The 27,916-nt window shown below is 48.8% G+C and overlaps 1 protein-coding gene across 2 annotated transcripts in view; it reads right to left on the reverse strand.

The window, feature by feature from the left end:
- Positions 1-16,455, reverse strand: part of TSEN54 (tRNA splicing endonuclease subunit 54) — a 46,677-nt gene extending 30,222 nt beyond the window's left edge. The window contains exons 1-2 of one of the 2 annotated variants that reach the window (XM_063960617.1): positions 16,221-16,455; positions 5,296-5,460 (exon numbers count right to left, since the gene is read on the reverse strand). In XM_063960617.1, the coding sequence (XP_063816687.1) occupies positions 5,296-5,460; positions 16,221-16,285 (230 nt within the window). In that variant the 5' untranslated portion in view covers positions 16,286-16,455. The remainder of the gene's footprint in view (positions 1-5,295; positions 5,461-16,220) is intronic. The other variant, XM_063960616.1, reaches the window with a different exon arrangement.
- Positions 16,456-27,916: the final 11,461 nt, after the last annotated feature.

Raw genomic sequence — 27,916 nt, forward strand, 5'->3', positions numbered from 1 at the left:
ACAGTCTGATACCAGATGGAGATTACCACCTCTCACCTAGCAGTGCAGCACCAGACGCACTATTGAGGAGAGTCTGAAAAGTTGGATGGTCGTGTGCTGGTGAAACTTGCAGGAACAAACCAGCTTTCCATAAGATCTTCATGCAAAGCCTGTCTGCAAGCCAAAAAGATTTCCCAACCCCTGAATCAAGCTGAATTTTTCCACTAGCAACAACACCTTCTACCAACTGTTGAAGAACAGAAACCCCAGAAAGATCAACTGCTGTGAAGATGTCAGGTTGGATTTTTTGATACTGAGAAACCAACTCTGACATCCTAAAGGGGGGTACACACGGAGCGATATTTATTTTGGAACAGACTGGGCCCCTGTTGCAACAGGTCCTGTCTTAGAGGAAGAGGCCACGGATCTTCTGTGAGCATTTCCTGCAGATCCGGATAGCAGGCTCTTCGCGGCCAATCTGGAACAATGAGAATTGTCTGTACTCCTCTTTTTCTTATGATTCTCAACACCTTGGGGATGAGAGGAAGAGGAGGAAACACATAGACCGTCTGGAACACCCACGGTGTCACCAGGGCGTCCACTGCCACCGCCTGAGGATCTCTTGACCTGGCGCAATACCTCTGTAGTTTTTTGTTGAGGCGGGACGCCATCATGTCTATTTGGGGCAGTCCCCACTGACTTGCAATCTGTGCGAAGACTTCCTGATGAAGTCCCCACTCTCCTGGATGTAGATCGTGTCTGCTGAGGAAGTCTGCTTCCCAGTTGTCCACCCCCGGAATGAACACTGCTGACAGTGCGTTTACATGATTTTCCGCCCAGCGAAGAATCCTGGTGGCTTCCGTCATTGCCACTCTGCTCCTTGTGCCGCCTTGGCGGTTTACATGAGCCACTGCGGTGATGTTGTCTGACTGAATCAGAACCGGTAGATCGCGAAGCAACGTCTCCGCTTGACGAAGGGCGTTGTATATAGCACTCAGCTCCAGGACGGTGATGTGAAGACAAGTCTCCTGGCTTGACCAAAGACCTTGGAAGTTTCTTCCCTGTGTGACTGCTCCCCAACCTCGGAGGCTCGCGTCCGTGGTTACCAGAATCCAATCCTGAATGCCGAACCTGCGACCCTCTAGAAGGTGAGCACTCTGCAGCCACCACAGGAGAGATACCCTGGCCCTGGGGGACAGGGTGATCAACTGATGAATCTGTAGATGTGACCCGAACCACTTGTCCAGTAGGTCCCATTGGAAAGTCCTCGCATGGAACCTGCCGAAGGGAATGGCCTCGTAAGACGCCATCATATTTCCTAGGACTCGAGTGCAGTGATGCACTGACACCTGTTTTGGCTTCAATAGGTACCTGACCAGAGTCATGAGTTCCTGGGCCTTTTCTATCGGAAGATAAACCCTTTTCTGGTCCGTATCCAGAATCATGTCTAAGAAGTTCAAACGAGTCGTAGGAACCAACTGTGACTTTGGGATATTGAGAATCCAGCCGTGTTGCTGCAACACCTTCAGCGAAAGTGACACGCTGTTCAACAACTGCTCTCGTGATCTCGCTTTTATGAGGAGATCGTCCAAGTACGGGATAATTGTGACACCCTGTTTGCGCAGGAGCACCATCATCTCCGCCATTACCTTGGTGAAAATCCTCGGGGCCGTGGAAAGCCCAAACGGCAACGTCTGAAATTGGTAATGACACTCCTGTACCGCAAACCTCAGGTACGCCTGATGAGGTGGATAAATGGGAACATGAAGGTATGCATCCTTTATGTCCAGGGATACCATAAAATCTCCCCCTTCTAGGCTGGCGATGATCACTCTGAGCGATTCCATCTTGAACTTGAACCTTTTCAAGTATAGGTTCAAGGATTTTAAATTTAAAATGGGTCTGACCGAACCGTCCGGTTTCGGGACTACAAACAGGGTTGAGTAATACCCCTTCCCTTGTTGAAGCAGGAGAACTTTGACCACCACCTGTTGAAGACACAATTTGTGAATCGCATTTAAAACTACCTCCCTTTTTGGGGGATAAGCTGGCAGGGCCGATTTGAAAAACCGGCGAGGAGGCACCTCTTCGAATTCCAGCTTGTACCCCTGGGAAACAATTTCTATTGCCCAGGGATCCACCTGTGAGTGAACCCAGATGTGGCTGAAAAGTCGAAGACGTGCCCCCACTGGGGCGGACTCCCTCAGCGGAGCCCCAGCGTCATGCGGTGGATTTTGTAGAGGCCGGGGAGGACTTCTGCTCCTGGGAACTAGCTGTGGTAGGCAGCTTTTTCCCTCTGCCCTTACCTCTGGCAAGAAAGGACGATCCTCGTACTCTCTTGTTTCTATTTGACCGAAAGGATTGCATCTGATAATGTGGCGCTTTCTTAGGCTGTGAGGGAATATAAGGCAAAAAATTTGATTTACCTGCCATAGCTGTGGAAACCAGGTCCGAGAGACCTTCCCCAAACAATTCCTCACCCCTGTAAGGTAAAACCTCCATATGCCTCTTTGAGTCGGCATCACCTGTCCATTGCCGGGTCCATAGGACTCGTCTAGCAGAAACCGCCATAGCGTTGACTCTAGAACCCAGTAGGCCAATGTCTCTTTGAGCATCTCTCATATATAAGACAGCATCTTTAATATGACCCAGGGTCAATAAAATGGTATCCTTATCCAGGGTATCAATTTCCGCCGATAAGGTATCTGTCCACGCTATTACAGCGCTACAAACCCAGGCCCTCATTCCGAGTTGTTCGCTCGTTCTTTTTCATCGCATCGCAGTGAAAATCCGCTTAGTACGCATGCGCAAAGTTCGCACTGCGACTGCGCCAAGTAACTTTACTATGAAGAAAGTATTTTTACTCACGGCTTTTTCTTCGCTCCGGCGATCGTAATGTGATTGACAGGAAATGGGTGTTACTGGGCGGAAACACGGCGTTTCAGGGGCGTGTGGCTGAAAACGCTACCGTTTCCGGAAAAAACGCAGGAGTGGCCGGAGAAACGGTGGGAGTGCCTGGGCGAACGCTGGGTGTGTTTGTGACGTCAACCAGGAACGACAAGCACTGAACTGATCGCACAGGCAGAGTAAGTCTGAAGCTACTCTGAAACTGCTAAGTAGTTAGTAATCGCAATATTGCGAATACATCGGTCGCAATTTTAAGAAGCTAAGATTCACTCCCAGTAGGCGGCGGCTTAGCGTGAGCAACTCTGCTAAATTCGCCTTGCGACCGATCAACTCGGAATGAGGGCCCCAAGCCGACGCTATCGCCGGTCTGAGTAAGGTACCAGAATGTTTGTAAATGGACTTCAAGGTAGCGTCCTGCTTGCGATCAGCAGGATCCCTGAGGGTAGCCGTATCTTGGGATGGCAGCGATACCTTTTTGGATAAGCGTGTCAACGCTTTGTCCACCCTTGGGGAGAATTCCCACCGTATCCTGTCCTTAGTCGGGAAAGGATGCGCCATTGAATCCTTTTGGGAAACTGCAGTTTTTTGTATGGAGATTCCCAAGCCTTTTCAAATAACTCGTTCAGCTCATGAGACGGGGAAAGGTTACCTCAGGTTTCTTTTCTTTATATACATGTGTACCCTCGTGTCAGGGACAGGGGGGTCCTCTGTGATATGCAAAACATCTTTTATTGCAATAATCATATATTGAATACTTTTAGCCAATTTTGGCTGTAACTTTGCATCATCGTAGTTGACACTGGAGTCAGAATCCGTGTCGGTATCAGTGTCTACTATTTGGGATAGTGGGCGCTTTTGAGACCCCGAAGGTCCCTGTGACATAGGGGCAGGCAGGGCTTGACACCCTGTACATTCCCTGGACTCAGCTTTGTCCAACCTTTTGTGCATTAAATTCACATTAGCACTAAAAATATTCCACATATCCAACCAGTCTGGTGTCGGCTTTGCCGACGGAGACACCACAGTCATTTGCTCCACCTCCTCCCTAGGAGAGCCTTCTACCTCAGACATGCCGACACACGCGTACCGACACACCACACACTCAGGGAATCCTCTTATCTGAAGACAGTTCCCCCTTAAGGCCCTTTGGAGAGACAGAGAGAGAGTATGCCAGCACACACCCAGCGCTAATGACCCAGGAAAAAAAACACAATATGTTTACCCAGATAGCGCTGTTTATCCTTATCTGTGCCAAATTATGTGCCCCCCCCCCCCCTTCTTTAAAACCCTCTTTCACCGTGTAAGCAGGGGAGAGTCCGGGGAGCTTCCTCTCAGCGGTGTGCTGTGGAGAAAATGGCGCCGGTGAGTGCTGAGGAACAAGCTCCGCCCCCTCAGCGGCGGGCTTCGGTCCCGCTGAAAATTTTCAAAACTGGCCGGGGATCTCATATATACAGTGCCCAGTCTGTATATATCATTTTAAGCCAGCTATGGGGGTTATTTTTGCTGCCCAGGGCGCCCCCCCTGTGCCCTGCACCCTTACAGTGCCTGCCGTGTGTGTGTTGTGTGGGAGCAATGGCGCGCAGCGTTACCGTTGCGCGTTACCTCAATGAAGAACTGAAGTCTTCTGCCGCCTCTGAAGTCTTCTTTCTTCACATACTCACCCGGCTTCTATCTTCCGGCTCTGCGAGGAGGACGGCGGCGCGGCTCCGGGACGAACGGCAAGGGTGAGACCTGCGTTCCGTTCCCTCTGGAGCTAATGGTGTCCAGTAGCCTAAGAAACAGAGCCTAACGTTAAAGCAGGTCTGTTTCTCTCCCCTCAGTCCCACGATGCAGGGAGTCTGTTGCCAGCAGTGCTCCCTAAAAAATAAAAACCTAACAAAATACTTTCTTTTCAGGAAACTCAGGAGAGCTCCCTGTAATGCAACCAGTCTCCTCTGGGCACAGTATTAAACTGAGGTCTGGAGGAGGGGCATAGAGGGAGGAGCCAGTGCACACCCATACCTAAAGTTCTTTTTTAGTGCCCATGTCTCCTGCGGAGCCCGTCTATCCCCATGGTCCTTACGGAGTCCCCAGCAGCCTCTAGGACGTAAGAGAAATATCTGTGATCTGGGCGCAGTTTGGTGGATTGGGGAATCTTTAAATCTGGAGAGAAAAAATCTCAGAATCTGCAAATTATTTTTTCATGATTGCTGATATACAGTATGGGGGGACTTAAGTTGAGCTCAGCCATTTTTGAGTAGCAGACATAGATGTTCCAATTTATCATATAAGGGATGCAAGTTTTTTTGCTGCATTCTGCTACAAGTATCCCAAGAAAGGTTACAGGTTGAAGCAGTTTATGGATTATTTTCTAAGCATCCATAATCAAACAAACAATCACAAATATAGTAATTTCTCCCTATTACTTACAGACGCTCCACACGATCCTCTCCCAGCAGTTCCCACTGCTCTGACCGGCATGTCTGCAGCTTCTCATTCTGCACTTCTGACCCATCTGGCAGAAAGTCTTTCTGTCCATGGGAGCGTTGAGGGAGGCTTTTCTCCCGACTCCGCACAGATAGCAGCTCTGCTGGACTGGAGATAAAATATTTGGCTCAATTATAACCTACTAGCGTAATAAACGTGTTGGGATCAGGTGACCGGCGGCCGAGATCCCGACGGTCAGCATACCAACGCCGTGATCCCGCCCTGCCAGAATGCCGGGAGGGGGTCGAGAGCAACGAAGCCCCTTATGGGCTCAGTGGCTCGCCACAGGTTGTATTGCCACTCTATGGGTATCGTGGACACCCACGAATGGGAATAATCCTGGACCCCCTGCTGGCATTCTGGCGGCCGGGATCCCGGCGTCAGTATGCTGTCCGACGGGATCATAACTACATCCCCAATAGACTATAGGAGTGTACAAAATGTTCAGTGCAAGTTTTCAAAGCTGAATAAATGCATTATAATGTGTGTAGTCAAAATAATCATGTGTGCAAAATAAATCTCTATACATAGCATCTAACAATTGTTTGTTTAGTGCCATTTAGAAATTGCATCATTCCCAATAGGTAAGGAGGTTAAAGTGAGGAGGCCTACCTTCATATGGAATAGGCTAGCTAGAGCTATACTGCTGCCGTGTTAAGCTTAAGTTTTATAAATTGACAGTCAGCTGCATTTTTTAGGAAATGGTGAATTGCTTCTCAGTGAGTTTGACCTTTAAAATTTTCTGCACTAATTAGGGATGACCATCGACCATTCAAAATCATTGATGGTCTATGACCAATGTTGAATACTTTTGCCATCGAAGGGGCCACTTTTTTTTTTTTTTACAAAGTGGCCATCCTTAGCACTAATAATCAGTGCTAATCACACCAGGTTTTCCACTTAATATTAGTGCCACTATAAACTGCAGTTAAACCTGTCAAGAGACAAACTACTGCTTTTTAAAATAAGATTTTAAACCTACCGGTAAATCTTTTTCTCCTAGTCCGTAGAGGATGCTGGGGACTCCGTAAGGACCATGGGGTATAGACGGGCTCCGCAGGAGACATGGGCACTATAAAGAATTTTAGAATGGGTGTGCACTGGCTCCTCCCTCTATGCCCCTCCTCCAGACCTCAGTTAGAGAAACTGTGCCCAGAGGAGATGGACAATACGAGGAAAGGATTTTGTTAATCTAAGGGCAAGATTCATACCAGCCCACACCATCCACGCCGTATAACCTGGAATATACGCAACCAGTAAACAGTATGAACAAAACAGTATCAGCTAAAGACTGATCTCAACTGTAACATAACCCTTATGTAAGCAACAACTATATACAAGCCTTGCCGAAATATGTCCGCACTGGGACGGGGGCCCAGCATCCTCTACGGACTAGGAGAAAAAGATTTACCGGTAGGTTTAAAATCTTATTTTCTCTTACGTCCTAGAGGATGCTGGGGACTCCGTAAGGACCATGGGGTTTATACCAAAGCTCCAGACCGGGCGGGAGAGTGCGGACGACTCTGCAGCACCGTCTGAGCAAACGCAAGGTCCTCATCAGCCAGGGTATCAAACTTATAGAACTTTGCAAAAGTGTTTGAACCCGACCATGTAGCAGCTCGGCAAAGCTGTAAAGCCGAGACGCCTCGGGCAGCCGCCCAAGAAGAGCCCACCTTCCTAGTGGAATGGGCCTTTACCGAATTTGGTAACGGCAATCCTGCCGTACAATGAGCCTGCTGAATCGTGTTACAGATCCAGCGAGCAATAGTTTGCTTCGAAGCAGGAGCGCCAACTTTGTTGGCTGCATACAGGACAAACAGTGCTTCTGTTTTCCTAACTCGAGCCGTCCTGGCTACATAGATTTTTAAGGCCCTGACTACATACAGGGACGTGGAATCCTCCAAGTCATCCGTAGCCACAGGCACCACAATAGGTTGGTTCATATGAAATGAAGAAACCACCTTAGGCAAAAATTGAGGACGAGTACTCAACTCTGCCCTATCCACATGGAAAATCAAATAGGGGCTCTTGTGAGACAAGGCCGCCAATTCAGACACCCGCCTTGCAGATGCCAAGGCCAACAACATGACCACCTTCCAAGTGAGAAATGTTAATTCAACCGTTTGAAGAGGTTCAAACCAGTGAGACTTCAGGAACCGTAACACCACGTTAAGGTCCCTTGGTGCCACTGGGGGCACAAAAGGAGGCTGGATGTGCAACACTCCCTTTACGAAAGTCTGGACTTCCGGAAGAGAAGCCAATTACTTCTGAAAGAAAATAGACAGGGCCGAAATCTGTACCTTAATGGAGCCTAATTTTAGGCCCATATCCACTCCTGTCTGAAGAAAGTGGAGAAAACGGCCCAGATGGAAATCTTCCGTAGGAGCCTTCATGGCTTCACACCAAGATACATACTTCCTCCAGATACGGTGATAATGTTTCGCCGTCACCTCCTTCCTAGCCTTTATCAGAGTAGGGATGACTTCCTCCAGAATACCTTTCCCAGCTAGGATTCTGCGTTCAACCGCCATGCCGTCAAACGTAACCGCGGTAAGTCTTGGAACACGCAGGGCCCTTGTTGCAACAGGTCCTCCCTGAGAGGAAGAGGCCACGGATCTTCTGTGAGCATCTCCTGAAGATCTGAATACCAGGCCCTTCGAGGCCAATCTGGAACAATGAGTATGGTTTTCACTCTTTGTTGTCTTATGATTCTCAATATTTTGGGGGGAATACATAGACCGACTAAAACACCCATGGTGTCACCAGGGCATCCACCGCTACTGCCTGAGGGTCCCTTGACCTGGCACAATACCTCCGAAGTTTCTTGTTGAGGCGGGACACCATCATGTCTATGTGAGGAATTCCCCAAAGACTTGTTATCTCTGTAAAAACTTCTTGATGAAGTCCCCACTCTCCTGGATGGAGATCGTGTCTGCTGAGGAAGTCTGCTTCCCAGTTGTCCACTCCCGGAATGAAGACTGCTGACAGAGCGCTTACGTGATTTTCCGCCCAGCGAACAATCCTGGTGGCTTCCGCCATTGCCACTCTGCTCCTTGTCCCGCCTTGGCGGTTTACATGAGCCACGGCTGTGACGTCTGATTGAATCAGAACCGGTAGGTCGCGAAGAAGATTCTCCGTTTGTCTTAGGCCGTTGTATATGGCCCTCAACTCCAGTACATTGATGTGTAGACAAGCCTCCTGGCTTGACCATAGCCCCTGAAAATTTCTTTCTTGTGTGACTGCTCCCCATCCTCGGAGGCTCGCGTCCGTGGTCACTAGAACCCAGTCTTGAATGCCGAACCTGCGACCCTCTAGAAGGTGAGCACTCTGCAGCCACCGCAGGAGAGACACCTTGGCCCTGGGGGACAGGCTTATCTTCTGATGTATTTGTAGATGGGACCCGGACCACTTGTCCAGGAGGTCCCACTGAAAAGTCCTTGCATGAAACCTGCCGAAAGGGATGGCCTCGTAGGCTGCCACCATTTCCCCGAGAACACGAGTGCATTGATGAACAGACACTCTTTTTGGTTTTAGCAGGTCTCCGACCATGTTCTGGAGGTCCCGGGCTTTTTCTATCGGGAGAAAAACCCTCTTCTGATCCGTGTCTAAAATCATGCCTAGGAATGATAGTCGAGTCGTTGGAATCAATTGTGACTTTGGCAGATTGAGAATCCAACCGTGTTGTTGTAGCACTCTCAGGGAGAGCGACATGCTCCTCTGCAATTGATCTCTCGATCTCGCTTTTATCAGGAGATCGTCCAAGTACGGGATGATTGTGACTCCCTGCCTGCATAGGAGCACCATCATCTCTGCCATCACCTTGGTGAAAATCCTCGGGCCGTGGAAAGCCCAAACGGCAACGTCTGAAACTGGTAATGACAGTCCTGTAAAGCGAATCTCAGGTACGCCTGATGAGGAGGATATATGGGGACATGAAGGTATGCATCCTTTATGTCGAGTGACACCATAAAATCCCCCCCTTCCAGACTGGAGATCACAGCCCGGAGCGATTCCATCTTGAATTTGAACTTTTTCAAGTACAGGTTTAGGGATTTTAGATTTAAAATGGTTCTGACCGAGCCATCCGGCTTCGGGACCACGAACAGGGTTGAATAGTACCCTTTCCCCTGTTGGACTAGGGGAACCTTGATAATCACTTGCTGTTGACACAGCTTTTGAATTGCAGAGAACACTACTGCCCTCTCTGGGGGAGAAGCTGGCAAGGCCGACTTGAAAAATCGGCAAGGGGGCACCTCTTCGAATTCCAGTTTTTAGCCTTGGGATACAATTTCCATCGCCCAAGGATCCACGTCTGACAGAACCCAGACCTGGCTGAAGAGTCGAAGACGTGCCCCCACCGGCGCGGACTCCCTCAGTGGAGCCCCAGCGTCATGCGGTGGATTTAGTAGAAGCCGGGGAGGACTTCTGCTCCTGGGAACTAGCCGGAGAAGGTGCTCTCTTCCCTCTACCCTTACCTCTGGCGAGGAAAGATGAGCCCCGACCTCTTCTGGACTTATGCGACCGGATCTGATATTGTGGAGTTTTCTTTTGCTGTGGGGGAACAAAAGGCAAAAAGGTAGATTTACCCGCGGTAGCTGTGGCAACCAGGTCCGCGAGACCTTCCCCAAATAAAACTTCACCTTTGAATGGCAAAACCTCCATATGCCGTCCATTGGCGGGTCCACAGGACTCGCCTAACAGAAATCGCCATGGCGTTGGCTCTCGAACCTAGCAGTCCAACGTCTCTTTGAGCGTCCCTCATATACAAGACTGCGTCTTTAATGTGACCTATGGTCAATAAAATGGTATCCCTGTCTAGGGTATCAAGGTCAGCTGACAAGGTATCTGTCCAAGCTGCAACTGCACTACACACCCATGCCGATGCTATTGCCAGTAAAGCACCCGTATGCGCATAAATAGATTTTAAAGTAGTTTCCTGTCTGCGGTCAGCAGGATCCTTGAGGGCTGCCGTGTCCGGAGACGGTAGCGCCACCTTCTTGAACAGGCGCGTTAAAGCCTTGTCCACCCTGGGTGAGGATTCCCAACGTACCCTGTCCTGTGCAGGGAAAGGATACGCCATAAGAATCCTCTTGGGAATCTGCAGTATTTTATCTTGAGTTTCCCAAGCTTTTTCAAATAACTCGTTAAGCTCATGAGATGGTGGAAAGGTTACCTCAGGTTTCTTTTCCTTATACATGCGCACCCTCGTGTCATGGACCGAGGGGTCATCTGTGATATGCAAAACATCTTTTATTGCAATAATCATATAATTAATACTTTTGGCCACCCTTGGGTGTAACCTCGCATCATCGTAGTCGACACTGGAGTCAGAATCCGTGTCGGTATCAGTGTCTGCTATTTGGGATAGGGGACGTTTTTGAGACCCAGAAGGGCCCTGTGACCCAGTCGAAGCCGTGGATTGACTCTCTGCTTTTTCCCTGGACTCTGCTTTGTCCAGTCTCTTATGTAATAAGGTCACATTTGCATTTAAAACATTTCACATGTCCATCCAATCATGAGTCGGCGTTGCCGACGGATGCCGACACACTCGTACCGACACCCCCACACACACAGGGATATAGTTATAAGGAGACAGTTCCCAATAAGGCCCTTTGGAGAGACAGAGAGAGAGTATGCCAGCACACATCCAGCGCCAACTGGCACTGGAAACAATTTCCCAGATAATACAGCGCTTCTATATATATAATTTACTGTGTAATACACTCACTGCGCCTTACAAGTACCCCCCCCCCCCCCCCCCACTTTTCAGCCCTGTGTCACCGTGTTCAGCAGGGGAGAGACCGGGGAGCCAGCTTCTCTGCAGATCTCTGTGGAGAAAACGGCGCTGGTTAGTGCTGAGGGACCAAGCTCCGCCCCCTCCAGCGGCGGGCTTCGGTCCCGCTCAAAGTATAAAAACTGGTGGGAGATTTATATAATTACTGCCTCCGCAGCCCATAAACTTATAAATGCCAGATTTAGAGGTTTTTATTGCTGCCCAGGGCGCCCCCCCTGTGCCCTGAACCCATCAGTGCCTGCTAGTGTGTGTTGTGTGTGGGAGCAATGGCGCGCAGCGTTACCGCTGCGCGCTTACCTCAGGGAAGATCTGAAGTCTTCTGCCGCCTAAGAAGTCTTCTTTCTTCTTATACTCACCCGGCTTCTATCTTCCGGCTCTGTGAGGAGGAAGGCGGCGCGGCTCTGGGACGAACGGCGAGGGGAGACCTGCGTTCCGACTCCCTCTGGAGCCAATGGTGTCCAGTAGCCTAAGAAGCAGAGCCTATCACTTAAGTAGGTCTGCTTCTCTCTCCTCAGTCCCACGATGCAGGGAGCCTGTTGCCAGCAGTGCTCCCTGAAAATAAAAAACCTAACAAAATTCTTTTTCAGAGAAACTCAGGAGAGCTCCCCTGTAATGCACCCAGTCTCCTCTGGGCAGAGGATCTAACTGAGGTCTGGAGGAGGGGCATAGAGGGAGGAACCAGTGCACACCCATTCTAAAATTCTTTATAGTGGCCATGTATCCTGCGGAGCCCGTCTATACCCCATGGTCCTTACGGAGTCCCCAGCATCCTCTAGGACGTAAGAGAAATATAAATCTAAGATTTCCATAGTGCAGCTGATTCATTCTAATTAGCTGTTCAACTGTCTCACCAGGGCATCCACCCCTACAGTGACCTGTCCCATACATGTAATGTTTTTGGTCAGACGGAAAAGATTCAGGGGGATTGGAGATTATCTAGCATTCCCCTGTAATCTATTTACCCAAGTGTATTTTGTAGTCATCGTGAATACCTTATTTTGTTCTGCTCTTTGTTAATGGGCTTACGGTCATTAGGTCGACATGGTCATTAGGTCAACATGAACTAGGTCGACATGGAGAAAGGTCGACATGAGTTTTTCACTTTTTTTTCTTTTCATTTTTTGAACTTTTTCATACTTTACGATCCATGTGGACTACAATTGGGAATGGCAACCCATGCCGAGCGCAGCGGTAGCGGAGCGAGGCACCTTGCCCGAAGCTTGCTCGCCATGCGAGGTGACACAGTGCACTAATTGGGGTTCCCCGTCACTTTACTAAGAAAGCGACACAAAAAAAAAGTTGACCTAAATCTTGTCAACCTAATGACCCATACCCATAGCCAGAATAAGATTTCCCCAGTGCTGTCTGGGAATGACGGTGTAGCTGATTCATTCCAATTGGCTACTAAATTGTCTCACCAGCGCTTCCAACCCTGCAGTTGGTATTCTTGTCATCAGTCATTACTGATGTTAAATGGGGCTCCAACTAATCAGCTTCTATCTGTCCTTTTTCAAACAAAGAGAACTGTATTTTATTTTTAATGCATTAACACAGGTATAAGTCATTAGGTCGACAAGATTTAGATCGACAGTTATTAGGTCGACCACACATCAGAACGATGGGATCATAGGCGTTTCTATTATGGGTGCAATGTGTGCGATGCACCCATTTGTAATACTTACCTTTCTGGGGTCCACAGTCGTGCGCTGCAGTCAAGCAAAAATCGCTGCCAGAATGGCCACCGCGCATGAGTAGTACTGATTTTGGTCTCTGCCATGTTTCCGGAGATCTGCGCACGTCTACAGTGACATACAGGGGATGGGGCCTCCGTGGAGGTGCACAGGGGCCCCCTCCTCTATCAAAACAGCCCTGGATGCAGCCCATTTATCGAGTGATAAAAGTCGTTGTGAATGATAAAACTTATTGCGTATGATAAATGGTGCTCCAACCAATCAGCTCCCAACTGTCATTTTTCAAAACACATACATTTAAGGAGGTGACTGGCTGGAGCAACATTTATCATATGCAATGAGTTTTATTATTCACAAGTTTTATCACGTATTGATAAATGAGCCTCAATGTGTTTTTCATATTGCATGATCGTCAGGCCATCTGACATGCAACACATCACATTGGGGGGGGACGGGGGATGAGGTGGTCGATGACAAATATATTGATTATATAGCAAAAAGTAGTTTTCCACCTGCGCCAACCAGAGACTGCAGCTAGATTATGTTTCTGAGCTCACCTAGCCCATATACAAATAAATAAAAACAACAATGAAACAAAACCACAGCGCTGTCAATATGGATGGTTATTCTTCTTGTCTGTAGCGGCTACCCAAAAGTGGTCAAACACCCTGGGTTATCTTCACTCCACAAAGTAGAGAAGTTGAACCCAAAAAGAGGAAGACACGAAGTTAGTGGAGGACGACCATTACCACCAATACATGGTGGAATAGATGTTCTCTTTATAGGCACTGACCTTAAAATAGTGCCCTATATGCACCAAAAGGTTTCTTTATAGGTTAGTCGCACACACTTCCTCTTCTTATAAAACTTCAAAAAGGCAAAGATAACCTGTCAAGCACTGACCTTCAAATAGTGCCCTATATGCATTGAAAGGTATCTTTGTCCACCGTTTTCAACGTGTTTCTTTAGCTTCAAATGTGTAGCCAATATATAATCACCCACAATGAACTGACCTTTTAGAAATTCCCTATGTTCACATAAAGGTTTCTTTTTTGTGCTGGAATCCAAAATTCATGTGGAGATAGCTTGATTAGCTTTTATATACACGATCCTCAAGTATTGATCCCAAAAAAATTGTAAAGGTAAAAAACAATTTATTGGTACAAAAGGACCATAAAACAAATCTGGACATATATACAAAAAGCCTTTCGACCAGAAACACCGACACCGGCTGAACAGGTAAAGAACGATAGATGAATAACGCCTATATCCGGATAAGCAAATTTGCCATAGGCATCATACTATACCCGGTATAGTATGATGCCTATGGCAAATTTGCTTATCCGGATATAGGCGTTATTCATCTATCGTTCTTTACCTGTTCAGCCGGTGTCGGTGTTTCTGGTCGAAAGGCTTTTTGTATATATGTCCAGATTTGTTTTATGGTCCTTTTGTACCAATAAATTGTTTTTTACCTTTACAATTTTTTTGGGATCAATACTTGAGGATCGTGTATATAAAAGCTAATCAAGCTATCTCCACATGAATTTTGGATTCCAGCACAAAAAAGAAACCTTTATGTGAACATAGGGAATTTCTAAAAGGTCAGTTCATTGTGGGTGATTATATATTGGCTACACATTTGAAGCTAAAGAAACACGTTGAAAACGGTGGACAAAGATACCTTTCAATGCATATAGGGCACTATTTGAAGGTCAGTGCTTGACAGGTTATCTTTGCCTTTTTGAAGTTTTATAAGAAGAGGAAGTGTGTGCGACTAACCTATAAAGAAACCTTTTGGTGCATATAGGGCACTATTTTAAGGTCAGTGCCTATAAAGAGAACATCTATTCCACCATGTATTGGTGGTAATGGTCGTCCTCCACTAACTTCGTGTCTTCCTCTTTTTGGGTTCAACTTCTCTACTTTGTGGAGTGAAGATAACCCAGGGTGTTTGACCACTTTTGGGTAGCCGCTACAGACAAGAAGAATAACCATCCATATTGACAGCGCTGTGGTTTTGTTTCATTGTTGTTTTTAAATATATTGATTAGCGTTGGAACAATATATTGGCCAATATATTGCACAATGTGGCCTTAGGGGTAGATTTACAAAGCAGTAGTTGGCTTCTTGGCGGGTTTGACAGCAAATTAAAGCGGCACTAATATTAAGTACTAAGGGGTCTATTCATGCAGCAGAGAAAAGCCCTGTTTTGCGGTAAACAGGGCTTTTTTCTGCTTACCGCAATTCACAGAGCGGGTTACCGTGGAGAAGTCCCTGACTTCCCCAGCGGCACCCCCGCTCTGTGACTGAATCGCATCACCATACGTTTGTATGGTGACTGCAATTCATGTAGGAACGGAAAGCCCAGCTTTCCGTTACCCTTCACAAAACCCCATCGCCATCTCAGACAGGCGATGGGGAGGCTTGTACAGGAGAAGAGCAGTGAAGACGTCCATCTCCTGCCTTCTCCCCGCCCCCTTCCGTGACAAGAGCCAATCAGAGGAGCCCAGGTCATATGCATTTGCATATGCCGGGTCACCTCCTCCTTGCTGCCCTTGCCCGCCGCTGGAGGTCTCGTTTCCCCGGCACATGCGCAGATGACACCTGGAGGCAGGGGGGGACACTGCGCATGTGCAGAAGATCCCAGCCGCGGTAAGAAGAGAGAAGACTGGGGAAGCCGGGATCGCGGAACAGCCGGATACCGCATCGCATCAGGGAACTGGTAAGTATTAATGAATTGCGTTAAAAATCTGAAAAAAACCCTGAAATAAGAATGCGATGTTTAGTGAGAAGTTAAACATAGCATTCTTACATGAATAGACCCCTAAGCCTGGTGTGTTTTGCTCCTATAATTAGTGCAGCTGTGTAAATCAGTAGGGACGGTGCTAGCAGCAGGCAAGGGGGGTTCACTACGATCTGCCGGCGGCCGGCCTCCCGACGCCGGCTGTCGGCTTACCGACAGTGTGGCGAGCGCAAATGAGCCCCTTACGGGCTCGCTACGCGCGCCACACAATTTTATTCTCCCTCCAGGGGGGTCGTGGACCCCCACGAGGGAGAATAAGTGTCAGTATGCCGGCTGTCGGTCTCCCGGCGCCAGTATGCTGGTCGCCGGGAGCCCGACCGCCGGCATACTGAAGACCACCCGGCAAGGGGTTCACTACGATCTGCCGGCGGCCGGCCTCCCGGCGACCAGCATGCAGCGGGCACCAGGACCGAATCACACATCACTGGCTGCATTACAGTCTCTGTACAAGGTAGCAGCAGCACAGACTCGCTCCTAAGGTGGCAGCTCCGAGTGATGGCTCTGCAGGGTTATTAGTATGCGGGCACAGATGAGTGATGGGCCTTCCCGGGAACCCAGACCACAATCCCCCCCGTACCTCAGCATCAGGAAGCGGAGCACGCTGTGTCCCGGACATCCGGAGCCGGCTATATACACCCACATTCATTACGTGTATCTCTCCCGGCATCGGCGGGCGGAAAAGGACTGAGGACAGCTGCGGCCAGGGGATAGGGCACTGTTTATTACACGGAGACACCCGGCGGCGCAGGCTAGGGCAAGTTACCGCTCCTGTGTGTGACAGCAGCTTTCCGAGCACTTGTCCCCCGCCTCCTCTATCCGCTCCCCGGCACCGCAATACACTCTATGCCCCCATCGCCGGCACCGGTCTAGAGCGTAGATTCTGACAACGCACCTGCGGGGTTATAGATCAGTGTAGCCGAGCACTTCCCTCCCCACAGGCTCATATATTTCCCTGGTACACCGCTGCTACGGCACTCCTGTCCCCTCCTGTGTGCCGCCACATGGCGCACGCTGCTCCCTCAGCGTCTGGCAGCACGGTTACCGAGTTATATAATTGTGTATGTATACGTACAGTATTTGCATTTTAAAATCCTCCTTTTTTGCAAACAACTAACTCCTACTTCCTGGTATGTAGATATGGTAATAACTCCATCTAACATACATAAAAAGAGGGATTTTATTGTGTACTTGATCCATACAAGTTTTCGGGGATCAGAATGGGGTAGGGATGGCCATCGACCACCAATGATTCCTAATAATCTATGGTTTATGACCGATGTTGAATGCTTTTGCCATCGATGGGAGAGTGTCAGATGGTTTCCCTCCATCAATGGCAACGCGTAAACAAATATTATTTTGTTTTTGTTTGCAAGGTGCAGGGACTCGGAGCATACCTCCGTCCCTGGCACCATCGAAGCCCTGCCCCTGGGCTATGATTGTCCCACGGGTCATTCATATAACAGGGATAACCATCGATGAGTGAAACCATCGCTAGTCTTCCATAGCATATTTGGTGACCATTGACGGCCACTCACAGTTTCACCATTGATGGCAAACATACCAATGGCCTTGCCTAGAATGGGGCTTGACAACTGGTATGGAGAATCTTAATTAGGAATGACTATCGATCATCGATGATTCATAATCATTGATGGTTTATAGACGATGTAGAATACTTTTGCCATTGATGGGGAGAATCAGATGGTTCCCCTCCATCGATGGCACAGCATAACCTACTCCCCCCACCAAGCATCGCTCCAACACGCACAAATCCCCACACCCAGGTTCTGATTGGCCCACGGCCCAGTCAGTCAAAGAAAATAGTGAAACCATCAATGGTCATCCATTGCATAGAAGTCTGCAGTCTATGGCCACTTACTATAACACCATCGATGGTGACAACACAGATGGCCGTTCCTAATCGGAATACCAGCATCGATTAAATGCATTGTCAGCACCAGTAACAATTGACTCTCATTGTTCTGCGCATGCATGCTGGAGACCCTTCCCACCACTCTGCGTTCACTCTGCCTTATTAGGCCGCAGTGGGTGGGACTTTGTGCTCAGTGAGTGCATTTGTGTGTTTATCACTCTTGTATTGAGACATACTTGCCTACACTATAAAGCTCCTCTCCAGGAGGTGCCCGGAGAGGAAAAGCAGGTGGGCGGTAATGGGGGGTGGAACCGCTGTTAGGCCCCACCCCATCATGCGGAGAGTGCTCGATTGGCTCGGATTTGCATATGGGTGGGGCTAAAATCACATAATTAGCATATATATGCGTCATTTGGACCCGCCCCCTCCTACGGGTCCACAATTTTTTTTTCGTATTTATCTTCACATTTTGCCCACGTCAGTAGGAAGTGGGCAGAATGTGGGAGGGGTGCCTACTCTTCTGGGGCTGCAGGGGACTACCCAAGAAACTGGGTGTCTCCTGCAGAATCCGGAGGAGTAAGTAAGTATGTATTGAGGTTGGTTGGTGTTATCTGCAGTGTCATTTTATCATTGAGTAAATGGCAGCAAGGTAGGAATACACTGTCCACTTTAAAATTACACATCTATTTTATATACGCAATACAGTATATTGAACTAGCATGTTTGACTCCACAGTGGTCTGGTCTCTCTTTCCCTCCCTCCTCTGAATATAGAACTCTGAATACCAATAATTGCTATCTTCGATGTCCAGACTCACTTGGCAGTTATTGTGCTGAGATATGTAGTAATTTGGATCTCTGCAATTATGGCAATATTCTCGGGTTGGTCATAAGGTGGAAGAACTTGAAGTACTGTAAGTGATTTCAATTGGACCTAATAAAAATGATTTGGGTATGGCCTGTATACAAATCCTATCTTGTTCCCTGATGGTCGATATACCATATTGAAAATATTTCCTGTGGGACAGATGTATGATCCTCCGTTATGGGGGATAAATGGTATCCGTGTACTTTATATGCACTGATACTGCTTCTCCCCCGTGTATGACTGCGGCGATGTGTGGCAAGTGATGAGCGCTATGCGCCCCTGTCATTATCGGCGCTGCTATCTGTAAAGCCCCATACACACTAGACGAGACAGTAAAAGATATCGCTCAGAAGGCCCATTCTCAGCGATATCTTTTACTATCTTGTCAAGTGTGTACACTCAACATCATTAACAATGCGCGCTCCCGCGCATCATTAACAACCCTTTCCCTTGTCTGAACAGTCCAGGCTGAGGGAGGAGCTTGTTATCTCGTTAGTGCCCTTTATACACAATGCCCACAGTAATGTCCCTTCTACACATAACATCCACATAACACCCAAAGTAGCAGTGTACCTTCTACATAACGCCGCTCTCCACCTCCTCGATCACAGCTGCAGCTATCTCCCCCCCCCCCCCCCCACCTCCCCGATTACCGCTGCGGCTACCTCCACCCCCCTTCCCGATCACAGCCACGGCTATCTCTATCTCCCTGGCTGCCTATTGCAGGAAGTGAGCATTCTGCATGGGCAAAAGTGGGCCCAGCAGCTCCCTGTTCAGGGGGCCACTGCCGGCGCTGCTACATGTCATATAGTGTGACAGGCGCAGCGGTGGCTGGCAGCAACCTACAGCAGCAGGCTATGGAGCAGGGAGAGCGCCTCATGTCTGATGCCTCTCTACGTTGCATCATCTCGCTCGGCCATGACTGTATACAAATACTGTCCCATGTTTTAGTGGCCTTTGGGCCTAATTCAGACCTGATCAGTGCTGTGTGTTTTTTCGCACAGCAGCCGATCAGGTCTGCACTGCGCATGCGCCGACACCTGCGATTGCCTCTGCCTGATTGACAGGCAGAGGCGGGTGGGGGCGGGCCGGCAGCGTTTGGCCGCCGTTTAGGGACCGTTCGGGGGGCGGGCGGCGGTGGCTGCGTGACATCACACGCAGCCACTGCAACCCTCACAGCGACAAGTAGCTTCTGCCAGCGTGCAGGAGCTGCGCTGGTAGGGAGCTACTCTTCCAGTACAAAAGCATCGCCGCTGTGCGATGCTTTTGTACTTGTGCGGGGAGGTCTGGCCTCACATGCGGGGCGGACTAGCCCTGTGCTGGGCGTCCCCCCGCATGTCTGTGTGACTGATCGTAGATGTGCTAAATTTAGCACATCTACGATCAGGTCTGAATTAGGCCCTTTGTCCATCATTTTTGTTAGCACCTTCGGTTTTCTATTTCCTGATAAATGGTGCTGTTAAGTGCACATGTAAAACCAATGGAAACTGACTGAAAATTGAAGAACACTTCCTGGTACTTATCTATTGGTTTTAAAATGGCACAAAGGTGTAAACGTATACAGCCGATACAGGTAAATGGTGCTTACTGTGCTGACACATTTCTTTGCAGCAACACTTTTCTCAATGGAATTGGTGAAGTATAGGAAATTAAACAATATTTCTCTTGCGTCCTAGGGGATACTGGGAATCCATTTAGTACCACCACGGCGAGCGTACATTCCCGCAGCACGCTGCCACCCCTAACAGAGCCAGAAGTAAGAAGAGTTGTGAGTATTAGGACGGAGTCCCGGTTAGCGGGTCACCGGCTCTTATAGCAGCATGAGGGTACGGAGCCGCACAGCTTCTAACCGGGGCGGACTGCGTCTCCCGCCTGTGTACAGACAAAGACGCTGAACAGCAGACACAGTACCCAGACTGGCAACAAAGCCATAAAAGGAGTCTGTCTCCATTTTATGCACTTAGACACATACAGCCAGTATAAAAAAGAGCGGGAAGACCGTGCGACACTGAAGAGGCGGGACTTCACTATGAGCGGATCCAGGAGCTCACCAGCGCCATTTTTCCTTTGCAGCTGACACTGGCCCTCATTCCGAGTTGTTCGCTCGCAAGCTGCTTTTAGCAGCTTTGCACACGCTAAGCCGCCGCCTACTGGGAGTGAATCTTAGCTTATCAAAATTGCGAACGAAAGATTAGCAACATTGCGAATAGACACTTCTTAGCAGTTTCTGAGTAGCTCCACACTTACTCGGCATCTGCGATCAGTTCAGTCAGTTTCGTTCCTGGTTTGACGTCACAAACACACCCAGCGTTCGGCCAGACACTCCTCCGTTTCTCCAGCCACTCCCGCGTTTTTCCCAGAAATGGTAGCGTTTTTTCGCACACACCCATAAAACGGCCAGTTTCCGCCCAGAAACACCCACTTCCTGTCAATCACATTACGATCACCAGAACGAAGAAAAAACCTCGTAATGCCGTGAGTAAAATACCTAACTGCATAGCAAATTTACTTGGCGCAGTCGCACTGCGGACATTGCGCATGCGCATTAGCGACTAATCGCTCCGTTGCGACAAAAAAATAACGAGCGAACAACTCGGAATGACCCCCACAGACACTGACTGACAGAGACGTGCAGCTCCTCCGGAGAGGCTCCAGATTAACTTAGCGGTACCTGGGGGACATAGCAGGGGGGGAGCTGTTATTAGTGTACTAAGGGGGTCAGTCCGAGTTGATCGCTCGTTAGCAGCTTTTAGCAGTCGTGCAAACGCTAAGCCGCCGCTCTCTGGGAGTGTATTTTAGCTTAGCAGAACTGTGAACGAAAGGATCGCAGAGCGGCTACAAAACAAAATTGTGCAGTTTCAGAGTAGCTCCAGACCTACTCCTAGCTTGCGATTACTTCAGACTGTTCAGTTCCGGATTTGATGTCACAAACACGCCCTGCGTTTTTCCTGGCACGCCTGCGTTTTTTCGAGCACTCCCTGAAAACGGTCAGTTGACACCCAGAAACGCCCTCTTCCTGTCAATCACTCTGCGGCTGTCATTGTCATCAAATTCCCAGTTGTACCAATCATGAAAGATAAAAAAGTGCCAGAATCTAGTGTAGTCTTTCATGATTGGTACAACTGGAAATTTGATGTGCTGAGGAGCTACTTGAAGGAGAAGCAAGTGAAAGATCCAGTAACATGCCTGCTGATCTATACGATACAGGAACGTAACTACCTTATCGGATTTATAACCATTTATGAAGAATGTTACCTGTTGTAATTAGTCGGAAGCGCCTATACGAATTGTGCACTATTTTCTGTTTTACATATGTTCTATTGAGGGTGAGGGAGGCACCCTTTAAGTAGAGGATTTGTTAAGGCTGCATCCATTGCGCACTAGGGACTGCACTCAGTTTTTGTTTGTTTGTATCCTTGTGTAAAAATACTTTGCCCGTTGTGAAAGTGCGTCGCGCGTGCGCACTGCGCCGCATGCGCAGAAGTGCCTTTATTTGCATCATCGCTGCGCAGCGAACCTTTTTAGCTATCGATCAACTCGGAATGACCCCCTAAGTCCCTAATCTAGGTACTTAGTCTACGATTCAGCTAAACTTGGCATTAGCGATAGGGGCACTGTGTGCTGGCTCCAGACTCTCTCTGTGTCTCCCTGAAAGGGCTCTTTGTGGGTTAATTGTGCATTTAACCTTTTTCTGTGTGTGTTGGCTGTCACTATACAGTATGTCAGACAAAGAGTGTGTTTCATGTAAGGCACAGTGTTCCTCTTCTCCAGGGGGTTCACTAGTGTGTACTCAATGTAGTGTCCCTTCCCAGGCTAGCGGGGCAGAACCAGCATGGCTGGACTCCATAAGTTATCTCGAAATGAGAGCGAGACGCAGTACTTAAGGCAGTCTGTGGATGAGTTGATGAAAAAGGACTCCGTACCCAAGTCAGCGTCTCAGTCCCTCGCCATCTGTCCACAAAAATGTACACTGGCCCACATCCTTCAGTCTGACTCGGATTATGAGGGGTCTGACATGGAGGAGGGTGAGGTGAACTCAGGTGGGGGATGGTACTCTGTCACAGGGAATAGAGGCTCTCATAGAAGCTATCAGAGAGGCTCTACATCTTCCTGATACAGTGACAGAGGAAAGTGAGGAACCTTATTTTAATTTAAAGAAGAAATCCTCAGCCACCTTTCCTGCGTCAAAGGAACTAAATATCCTGTTTGAAGAACCGTGGGTTAATCCTGAGAAAAAGTTTCAAATCCCTAAACGGTTGTTATCATCCTTCCCTTTCCCTCCTGATGATAGGAATAAATGGGAAAATCCACCAATAGTGGATGCATTGGTATCCAGGATCTCATGAAAAATTGTATTGCCTGTCCCGTGTGCAGCCTCCCTAAAAGATGCGGCTGACCGCAAAATTGAGACTACACTCAAATCTTTGTATACAGTTGCTGGGGTGGCCTAAAGACCTACTATAGCGTGTGGGTGGATTACAAAAGCTATTGCTAAATGGTCGGGTAATCTGATTGAGGGGTTAAACAATGCATGTCCAAACTGCGGCCCTCCAGTTGTTGAGAAACTACACATCCCAGCATGCCCTGACACAGCTTTAGCATTCTCTGACAGCAAAACTGTGTCAGGGCATGCTGGGATATGTAGTTTCACAACAGCTGGAGGGCCGCAGTTTGGACATGCCTAGGTTAAACACTTTACCTCAAGAGGAGGTTGTTTTGTTCCTACAACATATACAGGACTCTGCAAACTTTATGGTGGAAGCCATAAAAGAAATAGGCTTACTTAATACATGTACTACGGCTGTGGCAGTGTCTGCACGCAGGGGTCTTTGGCTTTGCCAGTGGACTGCGGATGCGGACTCCAGGAAAGCTGTGGAGGGACAACCTTTCACAGGGGAGGCCTTATTCAGAGATGAACTTGACAAATGGATCTCCAAAGCTATGGCGGGTAAGTCTACATATCTTCCTTCTGCAGGTCCCCCAGCTAGGAAGGCCTACTCAGGACCCAATTTGCAGTCCTTTCGGACTGGCAACTTTAGAGGCAAGGCCAGAGGTTCTTCTACCGGCGCCAGGGGCGCTAGAGGTAAACCTCGCAAACCAGTATCTGCCGGTTCACAGGAAGAGAGCTCCAGATCTGCTTCCTCCAAGCCTTCTACATGACAGTGGACAGCGACGCCTGGAAGATCGTCAGGTGGGAGCCCAGTTAAAATTCTTCAGTCACGTCTGGACGGGATCGTGCCAGGATCCCTGGGTCATAGCTCTTATATCCCAGGGTTACAGACTGGAGTTCCAGGAGCTTCCACCTCACAGATTCTTCAAATCAGGCTTACCAGTTTCTCAAGAGGCAAGTAAAACTTTACAGAACGCCATTCAAAAACTGATACAGACCCAGGTCATTGTTCCAGCTCCACCTCAACTGCAAAACAAGGGGTACTATTCCAACTGGTTTGTAGTACCGAAACCGGACAGTTCAGTAAGACCGATTCTGAACCTCAAGTCGTTCAACCCGTACTTAAGAGTGTTCAAATTCAAGATGGAGTCTCTGAGAGAGGTGATCTCAGGTCTGGAGGAGGGGGAATTCCTAGTGTCTCTGGACATCAAGGATGCGTACCTTCACATTCCAATCTGGCTACCTCATCAGGCTTTTCTATGGTTTGCACTGCAGGACTGTCACTGCCAGTTCCAGGCCCTGCCATTTGGTCTCTCCGCGGCACCGAGAGTGTTCACCAAGGTGATGGCAGAGATGATGTTTCTACTCTACAAACAGGGAGTGAACATAATTCCGTACCTGAACGATCTTCTGATAAAGAAGCCGTCCAGGGAGCGGTTATTGGACAGCATTGCCCATTCAACCAAACTACTCCTGGGTGGATCCACGGGTGGATTCTGAACCTTACGAAATCTCACCTAGAACCAACACGGAGGCTTCCTTTCATGGGAATGATTCTAGACACAGAGTCTCAGAAGGTGTTCCTTCCTTTGGAAAAGGCATTGGTAATCCAGTCAATGGTTCGGGATGTCCTGAAGCCAACACGGATATCGGTGCATCTGTGCATTCGCCTCCTGGGGAAAAAAGTGGCCTCTTACGAGGCGCTTCAGTAGGGAAGGTTTCATGCAAGACCCAGCTCGAACCGTTGGACAAATGGTCCGGATCGCATCTTCACATGCACCAGAGGATCCGTCTGTCACCAAAAGCCAGGATCTCTCTTCTATGGTGGCTTCACACTTCTCACCTAATCGAGGGTCGGCGGTTCGGGATTCAGATTTGGATTCTGCTAACCACAGACGCAAGCCTCAAAGGTTGGGGAGCAGTCACCCAGGGGGTGCAGTTTCAGGAAAGATGGTCAAGTCAGGAAGTCGTCCTTCTAATCAACATCCTGGAACTCAGGACTATATACAACGCCCTTCCGCAGGCCTCACCTCTTCAGGATCGGACCATTCAGGTCCAGTCGGACAATGTGACGGCAGTGACATACATAAACCGACAGGGCGGAACGAAAAGCAGAGCAGCAATGTCAGAGGTGTCAAGAATTCTCTGGGCGGAAAACACGCCGTGGCATTGTTAGCAGTCTTCATTCCGGGAGTGGACTTCCTCAGCAGACACGACCTGCACCCGGGGGAGTGGAGTCTTCACCCGGAGATGTTCAGGTGCTTGACACGTCAGTAGGGATATCCACAAATCGGCATGATGGCCTCTTGTCTCAACAAGAAGCTCAAGCGATATTGTTCCAGGTCGAGAGACCCACAGGCAGTGGCGGTGGATGCTCTGACGACACCATGGGTCTATCAGATGGTGTACATGTTTCCTCCACTTCCTCTGATCCCAAGAATTCTAAAAAGAATATAAAGGGAAAAGATTCATGCAATCCTCATTGCTCCGGACTGGCCACGAAGGGCCTGGTATGCGGATCTTCTCGAGATGCTGCTCAAAGATCCGTGGCCTCTACCTCTTCATAAGGATCTTCTACAACAGGGCCCGTTCATCTATCAAAACTTACCGTGGCTACTTTTAACGGCATGGAAGTTGAATGGCTGATTCTAGCCAGAAGAGGGATCACCAACAGGGTCCTCTCGACTATGATTCAAGCCAGGAAGGGAGTCTAAACATTACCACTGTATTTGGAAGAAATACATCTCTTGGTGTGAGAGCAGAAAATATTCTGTGGTGGAATTTCACCCGGGACATTTCCTGCTTTTACTGCAGTCGGGTGTGGATGTGGGCCTACGTCTAGGCTCCATAAAGGTCCAGATTTCAGCCTTCTCCATTTTCTTTCATTAACAATTGGCTTCTCTCCCTGAGGTCCAGACGTTCTTGAAAGCTGTTCCAACATCCAACCTCCTACACATCTAACCTCCCTTTGTGCCTTCCACGGCACCTTAGGATCTCAATTTGGTGTTACAGTTCCTCGAATCAGACTGGTTTGAACCGTTACAGGTGGTAGACCTAAAATCTCTTACGCGAAAGACCGTCACACTGTTGGCCTTGGCTTCAGCAAGACGTGTGTCGGAACTGGGGGCATTGTCTTACAAGAGCCCCTATTTAATTTTCCAGAAGGACAGAGCTGAACTCAGGACTCGTCATCAATTTCTTCCTAAAGTGGTGTCTGCGTTTCACATCAACCAAACTATTGTGGTTCCGGTTGTTACCGACACCTCTGCTACTTCAGAGTCTTTGGATTTTGTGAGGGTTTTGAAGGTGTATGTTAAACGTACAGCTCGTCACAGAAAATCGGACTCTCTGTTTGTTCTTTATGATCCCAACAAGATTGGGTGTCCTGCTTCGAAGCAGTCAATTGCACGCTGGATCAGGCTCACTATCCAGCATGCTTATTCCACAGCAGGCTTGCCGATTTCAAGATCTGTACAGTCCCACTCTACTAGGTCGGTGGGTTCTTCTTGGGCGGCTGCCCGGGGTGTCGCGTCTTTACAGCTTTGCCGAGCAGCTACTTGGTCATGTTCAAACACATTTGTACAAGTTTTACAAGTTCGTTACTTTGGCCTCTGAGGACCTTTAGTTTGGTCAATTGGTTCTGCAGGAACCTCAGCCCTCTCCCACCCGGTTTGGGAGCTTTGGTACTCCCCCATGGTACTAAATGGATTCCCAGTATCCCCTAGGACGTAAGAGAAAATAGGCTTTTAATTATCTACCGGTAAATCCTTTTCTCTGACGTCCTAAGTGGATGCTGGGACTCCGTAAGGACCATGGGGAATAGCGGCTCCGCAGGAGACTGGGCACAACTAAAAAAAGCTTTAGGACTACCTGGTGTGCACTGGCTCCTCCCACTATGACCCTCCTCCAGTTAGAATCTTGTGCCCGGCTGAGCTGGATGCACACTAGGGGCTCTCCTGAGCTCCTAGAAAAGAAAGTATATTTTAGGTTTTTTATTTTCAGTGAGATCTGCTGGCAACAGACTCACTGCTACGAGGGACTAAGGGGAGAAGAAGCGAACCTACCTGATTGGAGATAGTTTGGGCTTCTTAGGCTACTGGACACCATTAGCTCCAGAGGGATCGAACACAGGACCCGACCTCGATCGTTCGGTCCCGGAGCCGCGCCGCCGTCCCCCTTACAGAGCCAGAAGCATGAAGATGGTCCTGAAAATCGGCGGCAGAAGACTTCCGTCTTCAACAAGGTAGCGCACAGCACTGCAGCTGTGCGCCATTGCTCCTCATGCACACCTCACACTCCGGTCACTGATGGGTGCAGGGCGCTGGGGGGAGGCGCCCTGAGCAGCAATATTCATACCTTGGCTGGCAAAAAAATCACAATATATAGTCCCAGAGGCTATATATGTGATAAATACCCCTGCCAGAATCCATAAAAAAAGCGGGAGAAAAGTCAGCCGAAAAAGGGGCGGGGCTATCTCCCTCAGCACACTGGCGCCATTTTTCCCTCACAGCTCCGCTGGAAGGATCGCTCCCTAGCTCTCCCCTGCAGTTTCAAGCTTCAAAAGGGTAAAAAAGAGAGGGGGGGCACTAAATTTAGGCGCAGCAATATATATATATAAGCAGCTATAAGGGAAAACACTCAGTTATAGTGTTAATCCCTGTGTTATATAGCGCTCTGGTGTGTGCTGGCATACTCTCTCTCTGTCTCCCCAAAGGGCTTTGTGGGGTCCTGTCCTCTGTCAGAGCATTCCCTGTGTGTGTGCGGTGTGTCGGTACGGCTGTGTCGACATGTTTGATGAGGAGGCTTACGTGGAGGCGGAGCAGATGCCGATAAATGTGATGTCACCCCCTGCGGGGTTGACACCTGAGTGGATGGCTATGTGGAAGGAATTACACGACAGTGTCGACTCCTTACATAAAAGGTTTGACGACATACCAAATATGGGACAGCCGGCTTCTCAGCCTGTGCCTGCCCAGGCGTCTCAAAAGCCATCAGGGGCTCTAAAACGCCCGCTACCTCAGATGGCAGACACAGATGTCGACACGGATACTGACTCCAGTGTCGACGACGATGAGACTAATGTAACTTCCGATAGGGCCACACGTTACATGATTGAGGCAATGAAAAATGTGTTGCATATTTC

Source organism: Pseudophryne corroboree, chromosome 3 (genome assembly GCF_028390025.1).
Source record: "Pseudophryne corroboree isolate aPseCor3 chromosome 3, aPseCor3.hap2, whole genome shotgun sequence".
NCBI classification, from domain to species: Eukaryota; Metazoa; Chordata; class Amphibia; order Anura; family Myobatrachidae; genus Pseudophryne; species Pseudophryne corroboree.